The 24,700-nt window shown below is 43.9% G+C and overlaps 1 protein-coding gene across 5 annotated transcripts in view; it reads right to left on the reverse strand.

Annotated features, from left to right (window-relative positions):
• Positions 1-24,700, reverse strand: part of PPP1R13B (protein phosphatase 1 regulatory subunit 13B) — a 461,790-nt gene that overhangs the window by 111,658 nt on the left and 325,432 nt on the right. For all 5 annotated transcript variants that reach the window (XM_078660257.1, XM_078660255.1, XM_078660256.1 and 2 more), the window contains 3 exons: positions 10,675-11,429; positions 2,606-2,743; positions 2,384-2,517 (listed from right to left, as the gene is read on the reverse strand). In XM_078660257.1, coding sequence (XP_078516383.1) covers positions 2,384-2,517; positions 2,606-2,743; positions 10,675-11,429 — 1,027 coding nt within the window. The remainder of the gene's footprint in view (positions 1-2,383; positions 2,518-2,605; positions 2,744-10,674; positions 11,430-24,700) is intronic.

Below are 24,700 nucleotides of genomic sequence, written 5' to 3' on the forward strand. Positions count from 1 at the left end.
TTATTTACCAAGCAGACACTGAAAGTCGTCAGACATAATGGCCAAAGCGATGACATCACTCACCTACGAAATCGCAAGCAGCCCGGGCTGAGCGCGAGATGGCGGGGGCTGCCCGCGCATGCGCGCTCCGAGCCCCAGCGCCAAAGCAGAGTGCGCATCTGAAGTCCCGGTTCCCAGGAGGGGGCCCGGGTGAAGACCAGCGCTGCGGAGGGAGATCGAGGATCGAGACTGACCCCCTGGCTGACGAGAGACAGAGACACGGAACACACTAAAAGAGCCCGGTGAGTTGGGGGGAGGGGCATGTGTGTGCGTGCGTCTGTCTGTGTGCCTGCGTGTGTGCCTGCGTGTGTGCCTGCCTGTGCCTGCGTGTGTGCCTGCCTGCGTGTGTGCCTGCCTGTGCCTGCGTGTGTGCCTGCCTGTGCCTGCGTGTGTGCCTGCCTGTGTGTGTGTGTCCCTGCCTGTGCCTGCGTGTGCATGTGTGCATGTGTTGTGAACAGCCGGCCGGGATCGGAGCGCGTGACCTGATCCGATCCCGGCCGGCTGCGTGCTCGTGACAGTCTGTTGTCTCTGCCTAGTCCTTGAACGGGAAAATGGCTGAAATGATTGCAATAGATCGCTTTGCGACAGCAGGGGCTTTCGCCCCTGCATCGCAGGCGCGACCTAAAAATGAGTGCACCTTCTAAGCGCAGATACTCATGGGAAAAAATTGGACTGACCGTTTATAGCTAAACAGTATTGTTACGAGAATGAAGAGATATTGTTTTGTATGACTGTGTGAAGAGAATACCACTCTCTGTTCGCAGTCTCAGAAGCAGGGGTGTGATAAATTGGCCATAGGTTGCGAGTTTCCTTCAATCCTCCTAAATAGGTATAATGTACATTGGTAAGCAGTGAGAAGAGAGCAACACTTCCAAGTGGCCTCCTATACCTTTAATGCTACAGTTATAGGACTTTTCAGGAGAGTTGATGCACTATTAATGGCATACCACCAGCACTTATTAGCTGCAACAACAGAACACCCTGAACACCCATCGAAAGGGCACAGTCTGAACTCCTGTCACCTTCCCGAGCATATATGATGTATACTGGTGAGCAGTGTGAGAAGCTTTACTTGCTATACAAGTTGTCAGGCCATAATACTGTCAATCTGTCACGTTTCATAACTACTCATGTTCTCATACCTGAGACTAAAACTTCCCCTAAAACCCATCACTAAAATCCTGTAAGTCTTTCAGATGCAGCAACTTGTCAGGAAATGAGCTTATTCAAGTATCAGATATTCCTTTTAAATGTCACTATGGCTTAGACAGAGTGAATCACAAGCCAAGGATCACTCACATATAAATGGCACTGGCGTAGCCTAACAGCCCCATTCAGAGGCCTCATTTCTCATTGGGACTGAAAATTTTTAAAATGAACGGACCTCCCATTTTTAAAAATGCAACTCCATTGGCAAATGAAGGCCACTTCCTACCGTGAAGGCAGCATCCAAAAAGAAGACACATAGATTGAAAGTCATTAACAATTATATTTGAAGTGGCTATACGACAACATGTAACCGGTTTAAAACAATCTACATAAAAAATGGGAAAATGGTTGCTTTATGTTTTAAAAGGAACATGTGAACACTTTAATGCATGTCTGCCCTATGTAAGGATGTGTCACGGTTGGATCTCACCAAACACCTCATGGATAAATATTAAGTCTTCTGGATAAGCAGAAGTTCAAATAAAGGACTGTGTGTGCACTGAACACTTCCAATGGAAAAAGCAGCGCTGCATAGTTTGATCTATTCCTGCAGCAGCTGCTTATATGCATTCTCAAACTAAATGCACAAGACTTTGGGCCTGATTCAGATCTTGGCAGACGGGTTACTCAGTCACAACGCTGACTGATATCCTGTCTGCTGAAATATAAATCCTATTGGCTATAATGGGATTTATATTTTGGAGTACGGGATATCCATCACCGTTGTGACAGAGTAACCCGTCCACCAAGATCTAAATCAGGTCCTTTATCACACCACAAAGCCAAACCTAATGTAGTTTCCGTTTCCTGATTTTGTCTCACAAGCCTATACCTGGAAGGGAACATGTGATTACATTCTACGTATACCCACAATTCCTGAACAATATGGAAAGTCTTGGAATTGAAGACAAACAATGATAAGATTTTTGCTTTTTTTGTTTTTGAACTATAGTTCTGATATTTAGCAAGCAGAGACTAGAATTTAAAGTATTGACCAGCAGCAAAACCATATTAAGTTCTTGTTTTTGTTTAAATGTTTCCCATCCATGCCTGGAAAAGAATCCAATAGCCTCAAGTGCTCTACTAAGCACAAGCTTTCAAGTAGATTAAAAACACGAATAGCCAACACACTTACCATCCATCACTGTCAGCAGCATTCACATTGACTCCAAAATCTAACAAGAATTTGACAATATGGTGATGGCCAGCACATACTGCATTATGGAGTGGAGTGATACCTTCATCGTTGGGTTTGCTTGGATCATCCACCTAATGAGAATATATCCAGAGTTACAGCTAGCGGTTCAATCCATGCCAAAACAACAACAACATATTAAGGCTACATTGCCTTATTTACCTCGTAGATGATTCTTTGTACCAAGTCAAATTCACCTTCCAAGGAAGCATCGAGGAGGAGGGCCAGAGGGTTAAACTTTACCCTGAGCCCATGGCCAGTGCGTTCAGAGTTCGGTTTCTTCAGATTGGTGCGTTTAGGCTATGTTAAAAATACAAACACACAGACAGTGACACAATGATCAAGATGCACACAAACAACTAAACTCAAACATCACTTGAGATTCAAACTAATCTTGTTAAGATGTGCTGATTTCATTATGGGGCCTTGATACATATGGGCACATTTAAACAAAGGGGAAGACATAATTCTCTTATTAATAATGAGTTTCCTCATAAGGTACACTTCACAAGGTAAACACAAACTGTATGTGCATATTTGTGACGCAGCATTAATTGCTGCTCTCTAGAGGCATTACCTAGCTTTTCGTCATACAATTTCTTCACCTTCCGGAAGCTCCATCTAAAGTCTGAGCTTCTCTTTTCTACCAATAAGGAAAAGTTACGTTCTAGAAGAGCCTGCCCACCAGACGAAGCAAACTGTGGTCAGCCATATACCCTCCCATCTACCACCACAGTCCAATATAACCAGGACTCGTTGAAAATTCTGTCTATGTCCCTTCTGCCAGTCGATAAAGGAATCCTCACTCGTGCAATAAAAAGACCAAATGAACAAATAAGGGTGAATCTGTTTGATGCTGTTGGGGACAATAAAAAGCAAAAGGTAAACTTAAGCCTCTCGCATAACAGCTAATTAATCATCAAGTAACTGATACCCAGCAGACCTCTAATATTTTGTGACGAACACTCAAACATACCATATGAGTACTAAATCCTACCTTCACCAGCCTCATTCATATCTCGTTTATCTGAACACACAGACCAGTACCAAAAAAACACCTCACACTCATCAACCTTCACTCCATAGTTTGTCACACTGCTATCTGAAGAGACACCACCACCACACTTTACATGCACTGATAATCATTGAAACATGGTTCACGTTTACATTCATGCAAATCCTGCACATTACTGAGCACATCAACTACAAACACTAACCTGGATGAAGAATGTGTCAATCATGGTTAAGGCTCCCAGTTTTCCATTTATACTGATTTTTACAGATAGATGCAGACAGAAAACATTGCATCTCCAATCTGTATTTATTTGTAAAAGCGGAAAAATACAGAAAATTGTGCTTTTTGTTAGTGATTTTCTATGCTGTCCCTTATGAATTCTAGGCCAACAGTTAAACAGATAGACATCATGGAGAGTTTAAAAAACAACATTAAAATTCCTTTAATAAAGGAATATGTTAATAAACATTTGTATGCAATGCTAATATTTACCTGGGGATGTAGTGTTTTGATGTATTTGGCAGCTTAAATAACTAAAACATGGCAGGTATCAAAGTATAAGTTCACGTTTATCAGTTAAATAAATGTGTAAATATACAATTTTACTTCTCCATTTATTCTCAAAACACAAAATAAATATGGAAAAGTGCCAAGAAGATGGGCAAAAAATAAATATGGACAAATACAGACGGAAATGTAAAAAAAAAAAATACCATAAAAGCAGAAGCCCTAATCATGGCCCTACACTCACCAAGAGCTCGGAAACTTAACTTCCACCAGACTCTTCACAAGCTACTCCCCGACCTCCCCCTTCCAAACAACCATGTTCAACCTAATCTAGATTCCTCCAAGAAATAACACCATCTTTGCCTAGAAGATCACTAACCTCACCACAAACAAACCAATTAACAATATCTACCTAAAGTACATCAACCTCTTAGACAAAATAAAACTGTAGGCTAAGGTGTACTACATTGTCCTGAATTCTCTCAGGGGTAGAATAGTAAGGAAGCCCCTCCTAAATAGTGCCTTTACACTTCAGAACACACTCACAGTGCAGTAAAGCAATGGACAAACACATTTCTGCAATGCTCTCCACATACGTATCTTCATAACATATGAGTGGGTATCAACCACTATCAACATATAACTAGCAAGATCCTCGCTGGCGTCCAGTCCTTGACCACCCATCACAGCCAGTCAAAACCTGTGAAACACTATGAATGCATCTTAGAACATTTTCCTGCTGACACATTTCAGCAAGACTTACTCATTCTATCAATTACCATGCAACCAAGAGTCAATGGCAACTCATTCACTCATGCCCCAATGAAAGGACTATCCGCAGAACTGAAGCCCTTCTATTCCTGGTACATTATGAAATCACTGTCCGCAAAATGTCCATCAGCAGCAAAGAACAAGCCACAAATTACCTGGCAGAGTCGTAAAATGTGATACACACGCAGTAAGCTCATCACTGAGGCCATAGCCCTCTACTACAAATCTTCCCTCACATAAATCTGTAATCCTATTCAGCTCCAGTCCACACTGTATTACACCCTTGCCAGACATGTCAAACACCCAGCTGAGCTGACAAATGCAACACCATCAACGTATGCTTTGTGTAAAGGCAACCTATAAAAAGCACCAAACAAATTACCATCTGTCACAAATCCCACCATGTACCATACCCATATGGTCAACCTTCAAGCTACTCAACTGTAGACCTGGAGGCCACCCTCGGAGCTCTCAATGCATTCACCTAGGAGGAGAACATACTCCACCTGACCATCATAAAAATATTCATGGAAAATACTTTCCTTACACAAGTCATCTTTCAAGACACTCAAATGAGGACAGTTTCTCCAGCAGAACTAGAAAGCAAACTCAGACTCTGACAGCCTAATAAACTACCAGTCTCCAGCCTCCCCTTTATCAGAGAACTTGTAAAAAAGCAGTACTCATCTAAATACAAGAGTAGATTGGCAGCAACAACGTTTTGTATGATGTCACTAAAGAGGCTGACGAACCAAGATGCCTACTGTTGAAGTTGTATACTAGGCATTACCTCAGAAAATGGTGGACCTCCTTACTTGTTGCACATGTCATCCTCCGGGCTGTCAGGGGATTGCACAGACAACATACTTTACTGATTCTCAACATCTCCAAACAATCAAAACTCATAAATGGAAATCACCAGTTTTGATTGTGAAGTCCCACCAGCATCCATTCTTTCCATTATGACTTCAATTCCTTGGAGCTGTTATTCCAACTATGGAAACAGGATTCCCCACTATACCATGATGACGATACCCATTGGAACCTTACGGTTTGTACTAAGGAGGACATTTACTGCTTCAATGACTGCTTTAAATTCATCCAAAACTGAATGTTGATCACCTGTCTCATGTTGAACCAAACAACTTGCAATTTACCCTCAAATTCAATAGTATCAAACAAGCTAAAAACTACAAAACGCTCTTAAACATTGAACTAGAATGAATTCACTCAACAACTTGCAACAAACAAAAACTCACTCAGCTTCAACCATGATTCCAAACTTTTCTTCAAAATCCATCACACTCGCAACCAGTCCTCCCGTCCTTGGTCCACGAAGACCAATCGGACTTTATACCGGATCGGAATACTGCCCTGAACATTTGCCGGGTTCACAATGTCTTGAGGCGACAGCCTTATTTGTAGGAAGATGCGGTAGTGCTGTCTCTTGACGCCACTATGGCATTTGATTTGATCGAGTGGCCCTATCTCTTCAAAATGTTGGCTAGATTTGGCCCGAGATTTCAACAATGGGTAAATACACAGATTCATTGGGACAGGTCAGAGTGAGCAATCACACATCACGCTCGTTCACGCTACGAAGATGGACCAGGCAAGGCTGCCCCCTGTCCCCGTTGTTGTTTGCGTTAACTTAAGAACCGCTAGCCCATTGACACGTCGAGATGCCTATTTTGGAGGATTAAAGTGGAGCGAGGACACAGAGGACAAATTCTCGCTCTATGCCGATGGCATCCTCATTTATTTGGCTTCCCCTCGAGCCTCCATAAACAGCTTGCTCAACGTCATTACTAATTTCGGGAAATATGCCGGCTATTCCATTAACTGGCCCAAGTCGGTTTTATATGTACTACATGGTCCACCACCCCGCCTGCCACGTGGCTATTAAACTGGCCTCTGAGGGTTTTAAATACCTCGGCATCTTTATCACACCAGATCCTAAATTGTTCTATGAACACAATCTCTTGGGCCCTCTAAAAAGATTACAAGAAGATGTTCCACACTGGAGATCATTGCCCATGTCCCTCCTCGGCAGAGCGGCCTTATTTAAGATGCTAGCACTTCCTAGATTCTTATATGTACTCCAAAATTGCCCCTTCCCGATTGCAGACTTCTATTTTAATACACTGGAAGGGGAACTTCAACTCTTGCTTTGGGATGGATGGGCGCCCCGTATAGCTCTCCAAAAGCTCACAAAGGGGTGGTATGATGGGGGAATTGCTCTTCTAGACTTAGGTCTTTACTATTGGGCCTCACAGCTAGAGGCCATAAACCAATGGATCTACAGTTCCCCTACCAATCCGGCCTTCCACCTTGAGCGTTACCAGACGGGCCGGGAGTGGTATTTGGGCGCTTTTTACAAGACGCGTAAAAACAGTTATCTGGGACAGATTGCACAGTCAGTAGCCATATGGCACAGAGCTTATAAACATTTGGGGTGAGCTGACAAATTCACAAAAGCTACGCTGCTGTGGTCCTCACAGAGGTTGGGCTCCCTTTGCTTCCATGCAGGATTTGATAAGTGGAACATCATAGGCTTCAATACTTTGGGGGATTTAGTCAGCAAAGGGAAACTTCTCACCTTTCTAGACCTACAACAGAAGTATGCTCTCGCACAGGAGGAAATTTTCCGCTATTTACAGATCAGACATGCTACCTCACACAAGTTGCCGATCTTCCCTCCCTCCCAGACTCATCCCCCCTGGAGGACAGATTGCTATCTGAGCCACTTCTGACAAAACCCATATCATGCACATATCGTAAATTATGCAACAATCTGCCTGACTCTTTTCAGGCCCTATGAGAACATTGGCAATCAGACGTGGGTCGACTGGACGATGAGGACTGGCAGACTGCGCTGATGTCCCCCAGGGAGACGGCGATAAATCACCGTTTTCGCCTGGTACAGCTGAAAATATTACATAGATCCTACATGTCCGGAGTACTCCTGGCCAAGATCGGTAGATGTCCTGATGAATTATGCCTAAGGAGATGTGGTCTGATAGGTACATTCTACCACATCCTGTGGGACTGTCCACATATACAGTCCCTGTGGGAGAGGGCTACCAACAAAATGAAAGATACGCTAGGTAGACAGATTTCACTATCACCTCGGCTGGGGCTCTTGAATATTTGGGAGGCCACGGACTTAACTGACATAAAGCAGCAATGGGTTGCATTGGGGTACCGGCTTGTGAAGAGGGCAATTGCGATACAGTTGGGATCCAACATGTGAGGCCATTGACAATCGGATTTGTGGCAGAAATGGACAAGTGCATGATTGCAGAGAAAGAGGTGTATAAACTAAGAGGCTGCCCTAAAAAATGGGACAAGAAATGGGGAGGGTGGAACAACTTTAGAGGTGAAATCTGCAGTTCTCCAACAGCGGATATGGCAATGGAACGGACCCGGCTCGAGGACCGCCTGGTTGGCTGACGCATATTATGTAACAATAACAACTGGTATGTATTAAGTGATCCTTAAATATCCTGATAGCATTGTATTGATGACTCTGCACTACTTTAATTCAATAAAAATCGTTTAAAAAAAAACTGACAAATACAGACTGGCTGGTGCCAACTCTCACTACCACAAAATGTGAAGTAATACCTCTCAAAGAGAACTTCAGAACCATATTTCAAGCCCACATCCCCACTCAGAAGGTAAAAATAGAATATTTAGCTGCCTTCTTGACTCCACCAAAGAATGCCCTCCACACTACGTTGTATCATCAATAGGAAATTAAATCATAGAGCTCAATTTTAAAACACCTATACTGCCTAGGGCTCTAAGCCAAGTTAATGTTCAAGACCAGCTATATCATCAACAAACATTGCCCTTCTGAGCAGAACAACTGAATTTCCCCAGGAGCCAGCACTGTGCCGAATCCAATATAAAGAAATACAAAATAAATGGAGGCACCCAACTGCATATCTTCTCCAAACCATGCGGTCTGGATCTTAAATAACAAATCAACAAATCTCAAACTTTCTCAATTTCTCCTACTTTTCCTGAAATAATGAAGTCTCAACTCTTCAAGCTGCACCTCCTCAGTCATTGGTAAGGGATCTTTTAGCTCCCACTGCCACCCTGAGTGCCACCCAGAAGAGAACCACCTTAACACCTACCCATCATTAACTATTTTTTAATCTTGTTCAATCTAGAGAACTTTGTTACTGCCCGTTCGTAAATGCTACACAGGTAATGATACATATACAGCATCCAAAATGGTGTGTGGCAAAAACTCTGATTGGTCAAATCGTCACAAGACTTCAGCCTAAATATCATTGTCCGGTCTAGCCTACTTAGTCGTAACATTTCATTTATAAATCAGTTTATGCACAAAACCCCCCAAATGCAATTTCAAATGCATTTTTAAGGTGCTGGAAGGGTTCTGAATCTTACTATGCACTATGTGTGGAAACTCTACAGTGTATGCATAATTCGCTCTAGATCACTGGTCAAAGAACCTTCTCACACTTTTGTGCAAGTATTGGGATTCCTAAACTGGCTCTCCCATTAAAGTATAAAACAAAATGTGTCATTTTATATTTGTTAAAAACAGATTTAGAAAAAAGGTGCAAACCTAATGAAACCAGGCTACTTCTTAATAAACCAATCATTCCAACCTCAGAAGCCCGTGGCACAAGACTTGGTAAATTGGCACTTTAACCGAATTCAAGCCCCTACTAATTTCCAAGAGAGGGAAATGGCAGCCTACCCGTGATCTAATTTCCAATCCACTCACCCAAAAACTTCTCCCCTATGGATAAGCAAATGTACTTTAGTGCTTTCAGTGGTACGCCCATCTTCTTTCAGAAACTTTTAGAGTGAACTACCAGAACCAGTGTTTGAAATGTAAACTATTTTTGAGGTTCTATTTGGCTGCACAAAACGATAGTAAAGGTTCACTAGAAAAGCATCAGGTAGACTAGTTAAATTTCATATTATTTAGCTACCGCTCTTGTTGAAAAATGTAATATTATTTACTTACACACCCACAACAACAGTTAATAGTATTTTCTACAAACATTGCTGGAAATGGCTCATTATGCACTGCACAGAATAAATTACTAAGAGCAAATATACAAGAAATAATGTTAAAAACGAATAAATGACCCTAGAAGAATACTGCACATACTTCACACCCCAAAGAAAAAATACCTATGACAAAAGAAAGAAACAGCTGACCAATAGTAGACTGACAAGAGAAGGTTTTGTTAGTTATTTCCATTTTGCAAACCTTTCATATTATCAGGTGAGGAAACACTATTCCCTGTAAGTAATTGTAACACTTGTCACTAGACGTTCCGCATGAAGCTTCTTAGCTGAACTATCATTTAAATACAGATTCAAAGCATATGCTTTTAAAGTTAATGTAAGTCCTGGCCCTAACTTGTTACACTTAGACACACAAAAGGCTGAAGACAAAAATATGCATGTAATATACCACCAGGGGATTGCTGGCCTTGTCAATGAGTGGGCTTCAGAATCTTTCCAGCAGAAAGTGTCTTTCTGGTTTAACACAGAGTCACACTGTGCAGTGTTTTTGTGGCGTAAAGGTAGCTTGCTGCTCTATGGCAATAACGTTGTGTAGCAGTGGAAATGCACATTAATGCAGATTATGCTATAGACTATCATGTTTCACAAAAGCTCAAATGTGTGTTGTGCTACCGGTCTGAACATTTTAACAAGTGAAACAGCAATCTTATGTAACATTTATCCAGGAACACCAAATTCTCTTTAATGCAGATCGTTGTGGGCTGCAAAGAAATAGAAAAATACAATTTTGCACATAGGAAAGGGTAGAGAAACATCAATTCCCACAGACATCTGTAAAACGAAACAAAATGGTTTTGAAGCCCTCAGTCACTATTCCTCCATGCACGCTACTAGCTCCTAGCTAATGGTAGACACTTACTGTTGGGGCTGGCAGAGGGACAGCAGGTGGAGGGGGAACTTCATCTTCAACTGGAGTGACGACCTCTGGAATAGGGCTGGGTAACTGATCAACGGGCTGTGTAGCAGGAGGGTTATTGTTGCTGTCTTCATTTATTTCCGAGTCCTTGTTGATGGTTTCGGTACTAGCCAATTCCTCCGTTTTAAAGGGATGGAACTGATTATCATTAGCATCTGATGGAGGCTCGGGTTCCGGAAGAAGAACAGGTACAGGAGGTTGCACAGAAACTGCCTCTTCGAGATTGCCATTTGTGTTTGTATTTCCATTATCAACATCTGCCAAGATGCCCATAAAGTCCTCAGGGTTACCTGCCTGACAGTAAGGAGGCGCCTCAATACCTCCTGCAAGAGTATTAAAGCGCTGATATAATAATTTCTGTATATTGGGGCCACTGGGGCCTTCTGGTTCTGTGATAGAACTGCGCTTTTTCAAAGGTCTTGGAGCGTTAGCCAGCCTTCTCCGCAGGGCTTCAAGATCGGCATCACTTTGATACCGCATGGGAGAATGAACAATGGGGGTAAGTTTCGTAGGGCTGAGGGGACGAGGAATGTTCTCAACATTGCTGTTTTCACCAGATGGTGGAACCGAATCTGGCTCTGGATCTTTTTCAGAGCTCTCGCTCTGAAGATGCGGCGTATGTAACGGCAAAGCTCCATGAAGGAAAGGTAGTGGTGATGAGGTGGCTGAACCAGACTGCAAGACAGGTTTTCCATACACTAAAGTAAGAAATAAAAGGAAAAAAAAGTCAGTTACACATATCTACATTTTCATACTGTCTTCTCTATTTATTATTAGGACTGCAAGCTTCTCGTAACACCTATGTTACAAACAGACAAATTCAATCTTCCACATGGGAAAAAAAAAAGACCTACACATACGGCAAAGTTACTATGAAACGTCATACGGTGACAAGGATATGGACTTGCAAAGAAAACTAGATCTAACAAAAAATTGTCATCTCATTTTTAGTGACACTATTTGCTTTACACTTGCATGGTTCTGTGCAGTTATTAACACATCAAGACAACTAAAACAGTATTCAGACAAGCAAAAATGAGCTTTTATTCCAAGTTACATTCAAATACGGCTGGCAGCTTCTAATGAACTAAACAGCAGCCAGTAAACAACCTTACAATGTCGTAAACATATTAACCTGGTAGGAGGATGTGGAAAGACACAGAGGGCCTGATGCTCCCAACCATCTCAACACCTAAGACCAACTTCTGAGACTGAAGGACAGACATTAACAATTCACCAATGTACTGCAAAATGCTTCCTCGTAGTTTGCGAAGGAATCTGAATTCCAATTTGTGCGGTGTGTACTACATGAGGGACATACCCCAAGTATGGCTATTTACCACATGCGCTGATTAAGCATATCTCTGCAATTTTCCCCTGACAGAATAGAGGCAAAACATGCATAAATCTGTGAAATACATATCAGTATCATTATTATGACTTATTCTGACATAGCTAAAGCCAAGTAAGTTATTTACCACACCTAGCAAGTACCACACAATTGGGTGACAGTTTCACGCTGTTCAGCATTGCTCGTATACCGTGCCTAAGTGGCAGCACTGAAACAATCTCAATCTGCTGCTTTCTGGCAACATTTCTAATGTTACCAAAGGAGAATATAAGTAATTATTACTCGTAATTAAAAACAGTGCGAGAGAAGGAAGCAGAGAGTAATAAACTGAGTGGGGGAGAGGTACAGGGTAGGTCTGGGAGTCTGAGTCATAAGCCTACACTACAGTTAGTGTGGGCCTGGCAGGAGTTTGGAGATTTGGAATGTATAGCCATTTTTTTAGGGATTACTTACTCCAAATTAAACCTTGGGAAGGCAGACTAGGTGCGTTTGTAGGTATATTTTTTCAAATGTAAAGCAAGGAATGGCTAGTCAGTTGAGAAGGCCGTAAATCATTAGCCCTGTGGCATTGTAATCAAACATACTACCTTCTAAAAGAGAAACAGTATAAATCTACAAAAATCAAATGGTGTAAAGGGGTATCTAGGAGCTCGGACAAAACAAAATAATAATAAAGCCGGTCTCATCACAGGAACCATCTTCTTCATTCCACTTTCACTCAAAAAAAAAAGGAATGGTTGGTTTAAGCCTGGCTGGCCACTACTACCTCTAAAGCATCTGAGGGCAAGCCCCAATATCCATACACGAGAATCTCCAGAGACCGTATCTGAAAGCCAAAATCATGAGAATGTGGTGGGGAAACCATACTCCCTATTCTCGAAAGTAGGTGTGGTCTAAGTGGAAGTCAAATAAGTCTATAAAGTGGCATCCACAAAAACCCAGGGTACCAGAGATGGGGCTAATAACTTATTGTTGACCTTACCTACCAGCCACTGATTTCAGAAAAGACAAAGCCTCTACCACCGCTAGGCATTTGGTAAACATCCTGGGATATGACTTGAAAAATGGGTAAAATTCAAAACTGTTAGTGATCTTTGCATAAGGTTCTACCATCACCACTTATGCTTCCTTGTCTATATGGCTTCAACAAGTGCATTCTGAGCGAATGTCAAATCTGCTATCCTTCCGGAGTTTCACGCATAGGCCTTTCAATCTCAGCCAGGACAAGTGTCATATGTCAGCCAAAGCGATGGTGGGGTTATTTGTAACCTGGCCTCCCTGCTGAATGAGAAATTGATCTTCTGCAACTAATTGGTCATCCAAAAACGTCAGAATATAGGATGTTCTGTATGACTTTTCATGTCTTCATAGAACTGCAGCAGTGTCACTGGCTGTTACTTTGGTAGATTATGTTGTACATCTCACAGAGCCCTCACATCTATACTGCCAAGCAGGCCGGCTGCACATATATCCTGTGCCACCACTTTAAAACTGTCCCATAGGCCGCACCTCGCCCAGGCACGCAGATTACAGGGGCCAGTAGATCAGCGGGGTACAAGTGGCACACCCCCACAGCACACCATAGCAGAGAGACAGGACCCGATATTCACTGCTGATCACCAAGGCCGCAGGGGCATCTGCGAGGTCAGGGCTGCACTCCAGCACCAGCAGGCCGTGGCCCGGGATCTTGTGCCACAGTACGAAGCAACAGGCTGGGGCCACAAAACATTGCCGGCGACAGCGCCACTCAGCCAGCGGGGCACTGGCAACAATGAGGTACAGGTATGAGGCTGCCAACAGCAGGATTCATGAAGGATAATGAATCGGCCAGCAGAGCCCTCTAATGAGCGGATATCTTGCAGATCAGTTAGGCTGCGCAAAAATAGTGCAAACTGATCCAGCCTCTTTATGAATGTTGAAGACTGCATTATCCCAACAAGCCCAGAAGAGTGTGTGTTACAGTTTGTTTTTGGAGCTCAGGGAAGATGTGAGTCTATAAGACTCCTTGTTGAGAGGGGTTGGCCTAACAGCTAAGGCGGTCAACTTCAAATCTGGGGAACCGGGTTCGAGTCTCAGCAATGAAGCTGAAAATCCTGTGATTCTGGGCACATCACTTCTCTCCCCGTGCCTAACAAAAATGAACGTGTCCTCATGTAACGCAACTGATGCTTGTATAAAGCTCTCTCATACCCGATACCTTCGGGTCAAGTTTGCGCTATATAAAACTCTGTTAAAAAAATAAAGACTGCAAACAGATGTTTTGGCGCTCAATTGGCAGCGGGGCTATAGATTTGGACTTACCAGCCATAGTGAAGAACAAGAAGTAACTTACCTTTGATAATGCTTTTTCTGGCGCATACTCCAAAATAGGGCAAAGGCATCCGTCCTCCTTGGGTACCAGAAAGTAGCGGGAAAAGCAACCACAACGTATTTCTAATGCCTGCACCCTCTCAAAGACTTCTTTGGCAAAAAGAACTTGCACTTCTTGATGGGGCAGGAAGAGGTGGTCCTCTATTAGCCAATCTTAGAAAGGTGGCATGGGCGGGGAAGTTTCTAAGAAAGGTATGGAGTAACCCCACAGAAATATTTTAAGTACTCACTTTTTCAAGGTTATTGGATTCCAGCAGGGCAGGTGATGTCGGGTCATGCCGCGGACTGCTTGCTCATGATGGAAAGAAGGCAGTGTGACAGACTGGGTAGACCTCTGGCTGCATGTACCACACAACTTGTGGGAGGCATGTCCATGGACAAGAAAGGACTGGGCTTTGGTGGCTGGGAATAGATGTGTCTGATTGCCTCTACTGAAGCCACGGAAGGGGCGGAAAGCAGAATGGGGTTGGCATGGGGCCATGGAGAGACTCAGCGACCGGGCAGTGGCCTGGCTGCCCTTTAAGGACTCCAATGCAGATTCTGTCTCAAAGCTGAATAGGCGGGTGCCACCGAAGGGCATGTCCATAAGATATGTCTGGACATCCCCCGAAAAGCCAGTAGATCTCAGCCAAGCATGGCATCTGGGTGCCACTAAAGATGCAATTGCTCTGCCCAGCAAGTCAATCGTATTCAGACCGCAGCAAATGGTGAGCTTTGCTACATCCCTGCCATCAGCGATAGCTTGGGTCAGTATGGTTCGGGGCTCCCCTGAGACATGGACAGCACTTTTGAAACCAAATCCCAAATTGTGTAGGTATATCGGCCCAAGAGGCACGTGGTTTTCACCTACCACAGGGCAAGGCTGGCAGAGCAGAACATCCCCTTGCATAAGGTATCCAGCCTGTTGGATTCCCAATGCAGTGATGTGGTCGGGAAAGCGCCAGTACCGACTTAGGAGTTGGAGGCCTGGACAACTAGGCTCTCCGAGGTGTTATGCTGGGAGTGGTAAGCCAGGGCCCCAGGAGTAGGGCAATGGTGGTGGGCAATTGTCCTTTGCACAGAAGCCCTTTTGCATGGTTTGGCCCATGCCCTGAGCAGGACATTTGTGAGCGATTTAGTAACAGTGGTTCGTGGGGGCGACTTTCGGCTGAAACACCTCTGTTAAGACATTCCTCATACTACTTGTTGCCGGCCTCTTCTAAGGGGTTCTGGTAGTCATTAAAATCCTCAGATCCGCCACCATCATAGGCCTGACAGGGAATGTAAAAAAAAGGCATTTCTGGAAAGTTGAGTTCTGGCTGTTGGAGTCCACATTGGGTGACGTAGACCTAGCTTCGTATCAGAGTTGGGTATGATGATGGGGTCAGTACTACAGGGACTGGCTCAAGGAAAGGTAGCAGTCTCTTGACTGGAGCCAGTACACATCCAGCACAGAATCCAGGGGGTCCAACTGAAGCAGAGGGTAGACCCATCAGCGGAAATCCAGTGGGGGTACCCGCTAAACCTATGGGACCCTGAGGCCTGCCCGTGCAAATACGAGGCGCTTGGCCTCATAAAACTCACGCAGCTGGGCGAGGGTTGGTCTGGCTCCTGGATATTTGGGGAGGCGTGGAACGTACCCAAAGACAGACCCCGCAGCTGACTTGTTGGTGCAGGGCCTACAGTTGTTACGTCGTCCCCACGCCTCGTCCAATGATTTGGACTGGCACTGGGAAGTGGAGCAATATTTCTACGATTATGTTTCTGGGACTTACCCGAATCCTTCGAGCTTGATGACGAGTATCTAGAACGGCTATACGAACGGGTGTAGAACCATCGATGCAACTGGGACCTCAATCGTCAAGGAGTCGATCAGTTATCACTCAAGCAGCGCCTTAGAGTTCATGGCAAAAAAGTCTTCAAATGTCTTGGAGTCGTGGTCCGGCTCCAGGCACCAAAGGCAAACATATTGGGGGTCTGTTACAGACATCTGTCTGTGACAAGAACCACACGGTTTAAACCCCACAGGTTTTTTGGGTGACATTCCTAGCATTTTAGAAGACCAAGATCAAAATGAGTCGACAAAATGTCAAAAAATGTTTCCAAAAAGTAGACAAATTTAGCTCTCTTCGGATCTATACTGATGGCTCAGAAAGTAAAGAACTGCTGTCAGGAAGCGGGGTGGAGCCTATATAGTCATTGAGCATGTCACTTCTATCACAGACAAAGCTGATATGGTGCTGAATTATGTCACTTACCGGCACGCAGAGGTACTGCACTAGTAGAAGCTAAGAAGCTATCAGATTCAGAATATATATATATATAGATATATATAGATATATATTCACAGAAGTTCCCGCAAAGAATCCCGGTCACATCCACCTAGCGGGGAAGGTGCAAGGCAGCGGTGCAAGTCCTGCTCACAATTAACAATGGCAAATCCTGTACGTAGCCCAGATCATCCAAGACAATGCAGCCCACACACAGCATGTCAGTTACCATCAAACTTTAATGCAACGCGTTTCAACCCGGTGGGTCTTCGTCATGGCCTAAGACCCTCCGTGTTGAAATGCGTTGCCACTAAAGTTTTATGGAAACTGACGTGCTGTGTGTGGGCTGGATTGTATTGAATATATACAGGATTTGCAGTTTTTAATATATATATATATATATTGCTGCACACTTTTCGTATCCCATAAAGTCTCCGAAAAAGAAAGGCCGGCACGCTGGTATCCAGTTGCAGAATTTTTAATCCCCCCTCACCCCTTACAAAAAAAAAAATATATATATATATATATATATATATTCTCTAACAATTGTTTGATCCCGAAGGAAAAAAACTGTGGTCACACCAGGAAACTCCGTTTCAAGTACCTTTTAATAATTAAAAACAAGCAGCTGACGGCTCAGTTCCGACATGTTTCGTTCCTCCTGGAACTTTTTCCAAGGTGAGCCTCGCTCTTGCACCACCCCACAGTCCGATGTTAAAAGTCATTTCCTTTGCTTCCAATGGCTTTCATTTATGGAATCACTTCCGATTGAAATGCATTTTGGGACTTGTGGTCGTGCCTTGATCCCAGACCACTTGATACACAGTCCGAGTTCTTTAAAGGTCGTGTTTCATTGTTTTTTCGTGTCTCCCTCGGTGTTGTCTTCCCGATTAAATTATTTTTTTGACACTTGAAGTCGGACCTGTGATTCAAGGAGTCCGTTCAGTGTTTAAAACCCTCCAGTGGGTAGAGCGCTATGCTGCTGTTCTTGAGATGCTTGTTTCAACGTCCATCACTTGGATAACGAGCTTCCACGGGTCAGCCTGCATGGGGACTGACACTGCAAAACCAATACCGAGGTCCAGTCCTCGGTGGCGCCCATCTCCCTTTGTTCGGTTTTACCGAGTGCAACAGGATGGTTCAGGGCGGAAGATTGCTGGCGCTCTTGTGGCGGTGTGAGACCTTCGGCTGAACCACGCCGATACGTAGTCTAACAATTGTTTGATCCCGAAGGAAAAAAACTGTGGTCACACCAGGAAACTCCGTTTCAAGTACCTTTTAATAATTAAAAACAAGCAGCTGACGGCTCAGTTCCGACATGTTTCGTTCCTCCTGGAACTTTTTCCAAGGTGAGCCTCGCTCTTGCACCACCCCACAGTCCGATGTTAAAAGTCATTTCCTTTGCCTCCAATGGCTTTCATTTATGGAATCACTTCCGATTGAAATGCATTTTGGGACTTGTGGTCGTGCCTTGATCCCAGACCACTTGATACACAGTCCGAGTTCTTTAAAGGTCGTGTTTCATTGTTTTTTCGTGTCTCCCTCGGTGTTGTCTTCCCGATTAAATTATTTTTTTGACACTTGAAGTCGGACCTGTGATTCAAGGAGTCCGTTCAGTGTTTAAAACCCTCCAGTGGGTAGAGCGCTATGCTGCTGTTCTTGAGATGCTTGTTTCAACGTCCATCACTTGGATAACGAGCTTCCACGGGTCAGCCTGCATGGGGACTGACACTGCAAAACCAAGTGGGACTGGATGCATGTTGAATGGCGAGATATTTCCAGAGAGAGTATCCGTGGGAGGCACAGCTGTAGGATTTCGTTGGGAGGTAAGACAGGTGAAACAACTCCGTGCCCCCTCGAGTCCCCCTTCTTTACCGCTGCTGCCCTTCTGCTTGGAATCCTTCGCGGGGGTGAACACAGGAACCTAGTTACCCAAATAGAGGATAAAAGATATATATATATATGTATGTATGTATTAATATTAAAATCTAGCCAAAGAATCAATAAGTCACCCAAGGAGGGCTAGATCCTATAGAGCCCATACTCCAATTAGCACCCAAATACCTCACCCCAATGCCAAGCTCAATCTGAGCCAAGCATTAACCAAAGTGGGTAGAAGATAGTAGATGGCCCAATGATATAGGAGATAACAAGCTCCGACACCAAATAAAGGTGATCGTGTGGAACGTCACAGGGTTACGGTCAAAATTGTCAGCCTCCAATTGGGCTAACCTGGTAGACGGATGCCACATATGCCGGTTTCAGGAAACATGGGCGACTGAACCAATCTTCAGGGTGGGGTACACAAATTATAGTGTTCAGACCAGATCATCGTCGGCATGGCGTCCGGCCAGGGGATTAATCATCTGGTTTAAGACATGTTTGGCCTGCAAGCGCCGCAGAATAAACATTGAGTTAGCTGGGAATTGACCTTAAATCTTTCAAAGGGGAGTTTGCATTAAGGTTAATTAATTTATACAATTGCTTAAAGAATCAAAATCAGGAGTCTTCCTCAATAGCATCTCTGATTAATTTTCTAGAGAACTCAGAGAGGGGGCAGTATTTAATAGTAGCTGAAGACTTCAATGTAACCTATGAGCTAGTGGATTATGTCCAGGACCTCGTTCAAGGGGATGAGTTAACAAGAGGCATTAAAAAAAATTGCAGATACCTCCCCTTAAGAGATGCACAAAGGTGGGGCAGCAAGTCTTGTCCTTTACCCTAACCCATGCAGTACATGCTTGCAATGGGCGGATGACATTTAATCCAGATGCTTCCTTTACCTTTAAAAGGGCGAATGCTCGAAGTAGGATCAACTATATAATGGTCGATCTAGATCTGTGGCATAAAGTACATGATATGTCCATCATACCCAGACAGGATAGTGATCACAATGCACTGGTTATGGGGCTAATTGATATCCCTTATCTGATAAGCTGCATCAATAGAGTGGCCTTGCCCATAGTCACAACAAATAACAACAGACAGATTAAATGGGGCCATGTAGTAACAGTCGAGAAGTCATTAGCCGCCATATACACAGAGGTAGTCTCAACTCTCCTTATCCTGTGTAACTCTGGGTGCGATGACTTAAGAATTATGCTTAGTTTTTCCTATCTTCTCAAGGCAATGAAGAGTTATTTCGGTAGACAATTTCAAAGCATCTGTGTTAGGCGGAAAGACACGCCCTGGTATAATGGGAATTGTGAAGAGGCCAGAACCGCATTAGTTACGGCAGTGAAGAGCAGAACCAATGCTGTTATAGCTGAGAGTAGAAAGGCCTTTAGCACGGCACAGATAGAGGCCAGGAAAGGTTGGAAGGAGGAAAATTGGCGCACCTTAGTTGAAGCTTCTAGAAGGAAAGATTGTAAGTTATTCTGACACTTACTGGCCAAAGGAGCAGTGCAAATGGTAGAAAAGTAACTTTTGTATTCAATCACATGTATGGGAAGAGCATTTTACCCAGTTGTTCTCAAGGGAGAAGAGTGAAACGGACACTGAGATTACTAAGGCTGGGCCAAATCAGCCAATTAAAATAGAAGCAGCCGAAGTACTTACTTTTACATTGGAAGGAACTGTATCTGCAATCTGCAGCCTAGGAAAGGGCAAAGTACCAGTGCTAGATAGAATACCTGGAGATCTCTACCAATCAGAGCCCATCATATGGTTATCCATTTTTTATTCAACATTTAACGCTATTGCTCATGGGGGGGTTATTACATGTACTCGAAAGGGCGTCAAAATTACCCTGATATTTAAGATAGGATATAATAGGGAAGACAATTAGTCTTACAGATACTGTACAGAACATCTTTTGCAAACTGATCCTGACACACTTAAACACTTGGATTGAGGAAAATAACATACTGTCATATGTGCAAGCAGGCTTTAGGGAAATAACAAGCACTTTGGACCAGGTGTTCCGATTTTTATTGCTTATTTGGACGGAGTCATTATCAGGAAGGGTCACCTCTACATTGTGTTCATAGATCTCAATAAAGCATTCAACTCTATCAATCGCACTGAACTATGGGCCCCTCTGAGGGATCTAGGGCTGCTCAATGGTTTGCAACAAATCATAATGCATATGGCACCAAGATTCCTATGCTCAGGTTCGGTGGAACCAAAGTGGCGAGCTTACTGACAAGATAAATGTGCAAAAGGGAGTCCGCCAAGGTTGTGTTCTTCCCCAATTCTATTTACTTTTATATGAACTGGCTAATTAATGCATTATTTGACTGTGGGGGTTACCCTCCCAAACTTGCGGGCAGACAAATTCCCGCACTCCTGTTTGCTGACGATATGCTGCTGATTGCAAAAACACCAATGGGCATGCAGAATGTATTAAATAGGTGTTCAACTGCTTGTATCGATTTTGGTCTTGAGATTAACTGCACAAAGATTAAATAAATGGCCTTTAACCCCACCGTTCCTTTAAAGGGAAGTTAAGGCTGGGTTCAAATACACTTGAACAAGTGTATTGAACAAGTCAAGGTTTTTGATTACCTGGAGTTAGATTGAATAGTAACTTGAGATGGACAAATCCAAAAGAGTTGTCTTGCACTCTAGCATGTAGACACTGCAGTTGTAAAAAACTCAATCTGTCTATCGCCTTATCTCCAAAGCTATTGAAATACATTGAGCTAGAGATTTGGGCGTTGCTCTTTATGGTGCTGAATTGTGGGGTATGGAACAGACAAAGTGCCTGGAGCTGGTAGAAAATAAAATCATAAGATCACTACCAAATCTTCCAATTAACACCCCACTACTACCAGCCCGGCTAGATCTTGGGCTAAAGAGCATTAAGCATATTGCAGAACCCAAGGCTTTAGTGTTCTGGGTTAGACTATGGACTAGCAAAACTCGGATCTCAGTCAAAGAAGCGTAGATGAAGTACAAATTCTTGACAAAGCAGCCGGACGAGTTAAGTGGGTCAGAGAGGTTAGGCAATGACTGAGATTGGGACTGAGGGATATGTGGGAGAATCCCAAATCCCTGACGAAACAAGCAGTACCTCTTTTAAAGGCAACGTTTTGGGTCCATATGCAGGATTCCTGTTTTAATGCTGCAGTACTGGGCACCTTAACCGGAAGGTTCCTGGATTTCAAATGCATTTTTTTATTTGAAGCGGTTATGGATGAGACACACTGTTTGCAGACCGTGAAACTCTCATGAGAAATAAACCACAGAGTATTACAAAGTATCTACTAAGAACAGTGTTCACTCTACGCCAAACTTAACCAAAGAGAAACTATTCAATAACTAAATACCCAAGGTCTGAGGATGCCAAAGGTCATACAACTTGCAGACTCCATACTGTGGTGAAACATTTCAAGACAGCCCAGACAGGTTCAAACATATGTTTTCCTGCCCGAGCTGGCGGGGCAGGGAAATTACTGTGTCCCGTGGGTGGGCTCCCCTGGGCACAGTCACTGAGCTGGCTCCGGGGGACGGGTCTCGGGGGCCGAGCGTCCTCCTCCCTACAATTAAATATACCCGCTCGGGGAATGGGGCCGCCTGAGCCTAAAATGGGCTCAGGGAGGGGCACCCTACTTATGATATATATATATATATATATATATATATCAGCTACAATTTTCTGCTTTGTTTTGCCACAATCCTGCAGGATCGGGGCAAAAAATGCCATTTTATTTTGGCCTAAAGTGGGTCCCTCTGGTTCCCCTCACAGGACATGGGGGGCAGGGTATCCCTACCCTGCCCCCTTCTATTAAGGTTTTTTTTAACTTCAGGACAGGGAGTTAAATCCCAGAGTTCTGAAAGGGCTGCCAGTAACATTTCTCTCATGTTGGCTGGCAGCCAATCAGAGCACTCGCGGGAATCAGCGAGATTGCCCAGGGGAAAAAAGCTCCCTAGGCCAATAAGAATGCTCTATTTTTTTAACTGACGCTCCCATAAGACTCTTGCAGTAGTCCCTCAGACCCAACAGTCTAGATATACAAATATATTTTTACTTTCATTTCTGAAAAACTACTGAATGAATTTACACCAAATCACAAAAAGTCGAATATGCAAACCAAGATATAGCTTTCTGACAAATTTTGTAATTCTGTTCAGCAGTTTTTGCGGTAGTGCTTCTTAAATAAGTCTATGAAAAATACATGGGGATATTACGTTTAGAGACCCCTCTTTTTTTCTGGGCCCGCTTGATGGATCACCCCAAAATTTTACACGCACAAACTAGACAAAAAAGAGAATCTTTTTGTAAAGTTTTGTGGCGATTCTTAAAACAGCCCCAAAGTTATTAGCAACATAAAAAAGACATTTCCTATGGAAATGCTTACTTAACTCCTCAGTGGAGACCGTCGCTGGGATACATATATATATATATATATATATATATATATATATATATATACACTGTTTGGCTGGGCATGCTGAATTAAGGACGAAACATACCGAATATAAGAATCAAGTCTGGGACCCCGGAAGATCCTGTCAAACCAGAGATGTTTAGATTGTTTCAGGATTCCATCATGATGGAAGGGCAGGAACTGATTAATAAGTCTCTGCAGTCAGCTACTATTCAAGAAACATGCCAAGGTGGTCCCCTTGCTAAAAAAAAAACACCCTGGACTCTTCCAAGCCAGAAAGTTTCCGACCTATCTCCCTGCTTCCGTACTTGGCTAAAGTGGCGGAGGCACATGTAAATTCCATCCTGACGGGTTTTTTGGAGACTAATGGGATCTTGGAGGAGTCTCAGAATGGATTCCGTGCCAAACATAGCACGGAGTCGGCCTTATTGGCCGTTACGGAACATCTAAGGGTAGCACAGGATATGGGTAGCACCTCAGCTGTGGTGCTGCTGGATTTGAGTGCGGCGTTCGACACGGTCTCCCATGGGATCCTGTTAAGGAGACTGTGGGTGATAGGTGTCGGAGATGGAGCCCTGGATTGGTTCGCGTCATTTCTATCTGACCGTTCCTTCCAAGTCCATGCTCCCCCGTACTCATCCAGCAGTTTCCCATTAGGCTGCGGTGTCCCACAGGGCTCTGCCCTTAGCCCCACGTTGTTTAATGTTTATGTCCGCCCCTTGGCCACACTGGCCAGGGAACGTAACATCAAATTAATTTCCTATGCGGATGATACGCAACTAATTTTCACCTTTTCCAACGACACCGTGGGAGACCAAGCCAAATTTCAAGAGGACATTTTGGCCATTTCCAGCTGGCTAACAGAGAACTGTCTTGAGTTGAATTCATCTAAGACTGAAGTCCTCCTTATTGCCACTGATACTCAGAAGTGGGATGAGCGGTGGTGGCCCCCTACATAGGGCCCCCCTCCTACGCCCAAGAGGGAAGTTAAAAATTTGGGTGTGATTTTAGACGACGCACTCACCCTGGACTCTCATGCGAAAAGAATAGCTGGTACTTGTTATGGTCGCCTACGCTCTTTAAAACCTATTCTCGGCTTTTTCGAACCTCCCATCCGACAGACAATTGTCCAAGCTATAGTCTTATCCCATCTAGACTACTGTAAGGTTCTTATGCTTGGGTCCAACTTGACAGTCGTTAATAGACTACAAAGAGCTCAGAACGCTGCGGCCCGTACTCAGTTCGGTCTGCCGAAACGCTGCCACACCTCTCAGGTTCTACGTAGGCTCCATTGGTTGCCCGTTAAACAGCGCATTCAATTTAAAACGTTGTGTGTTCTCCATAGAATGCTGCATTGTCTAGGCCCCCAAACCTTGCAAGGAATCTGCTCCTTTTATGTCCGGTCGCGTGCTCTCCGCTCCGCGGACCTTTCTCTTGCCTGTACCATTAAGATCCGGAGGTGCAGAGCTGGAGGCCGATCATTTAAGTACCTGGCCCCAAAACTCTGGAACTCTATCCCTTTAGGTGTGCGTTCCATTACCAACCACCTACACGTTTGAAAAAACGTTAAAACCTGGTTGTTTTCTTCCATTTAGGGTTCCTTTGTGAGCAGATCCTCTGCCGCATCACTCCGGTTGTTGTGTAATTGGGCTTGTCTGCAAGCGCTG

This window comes from Lissotriton helveticus, chromosome 9 (assembly GCF_964261635.1).
Source record: "Lissotriton helveticus chromosome 9, aLisHel1.1, whole genome shotgun sequence".
NCBI lineage: Eukaryota > Metazoa > Chordata > Amphibia > Caudata > Salamandridae > Lissotriton > Lissotriton helveticus.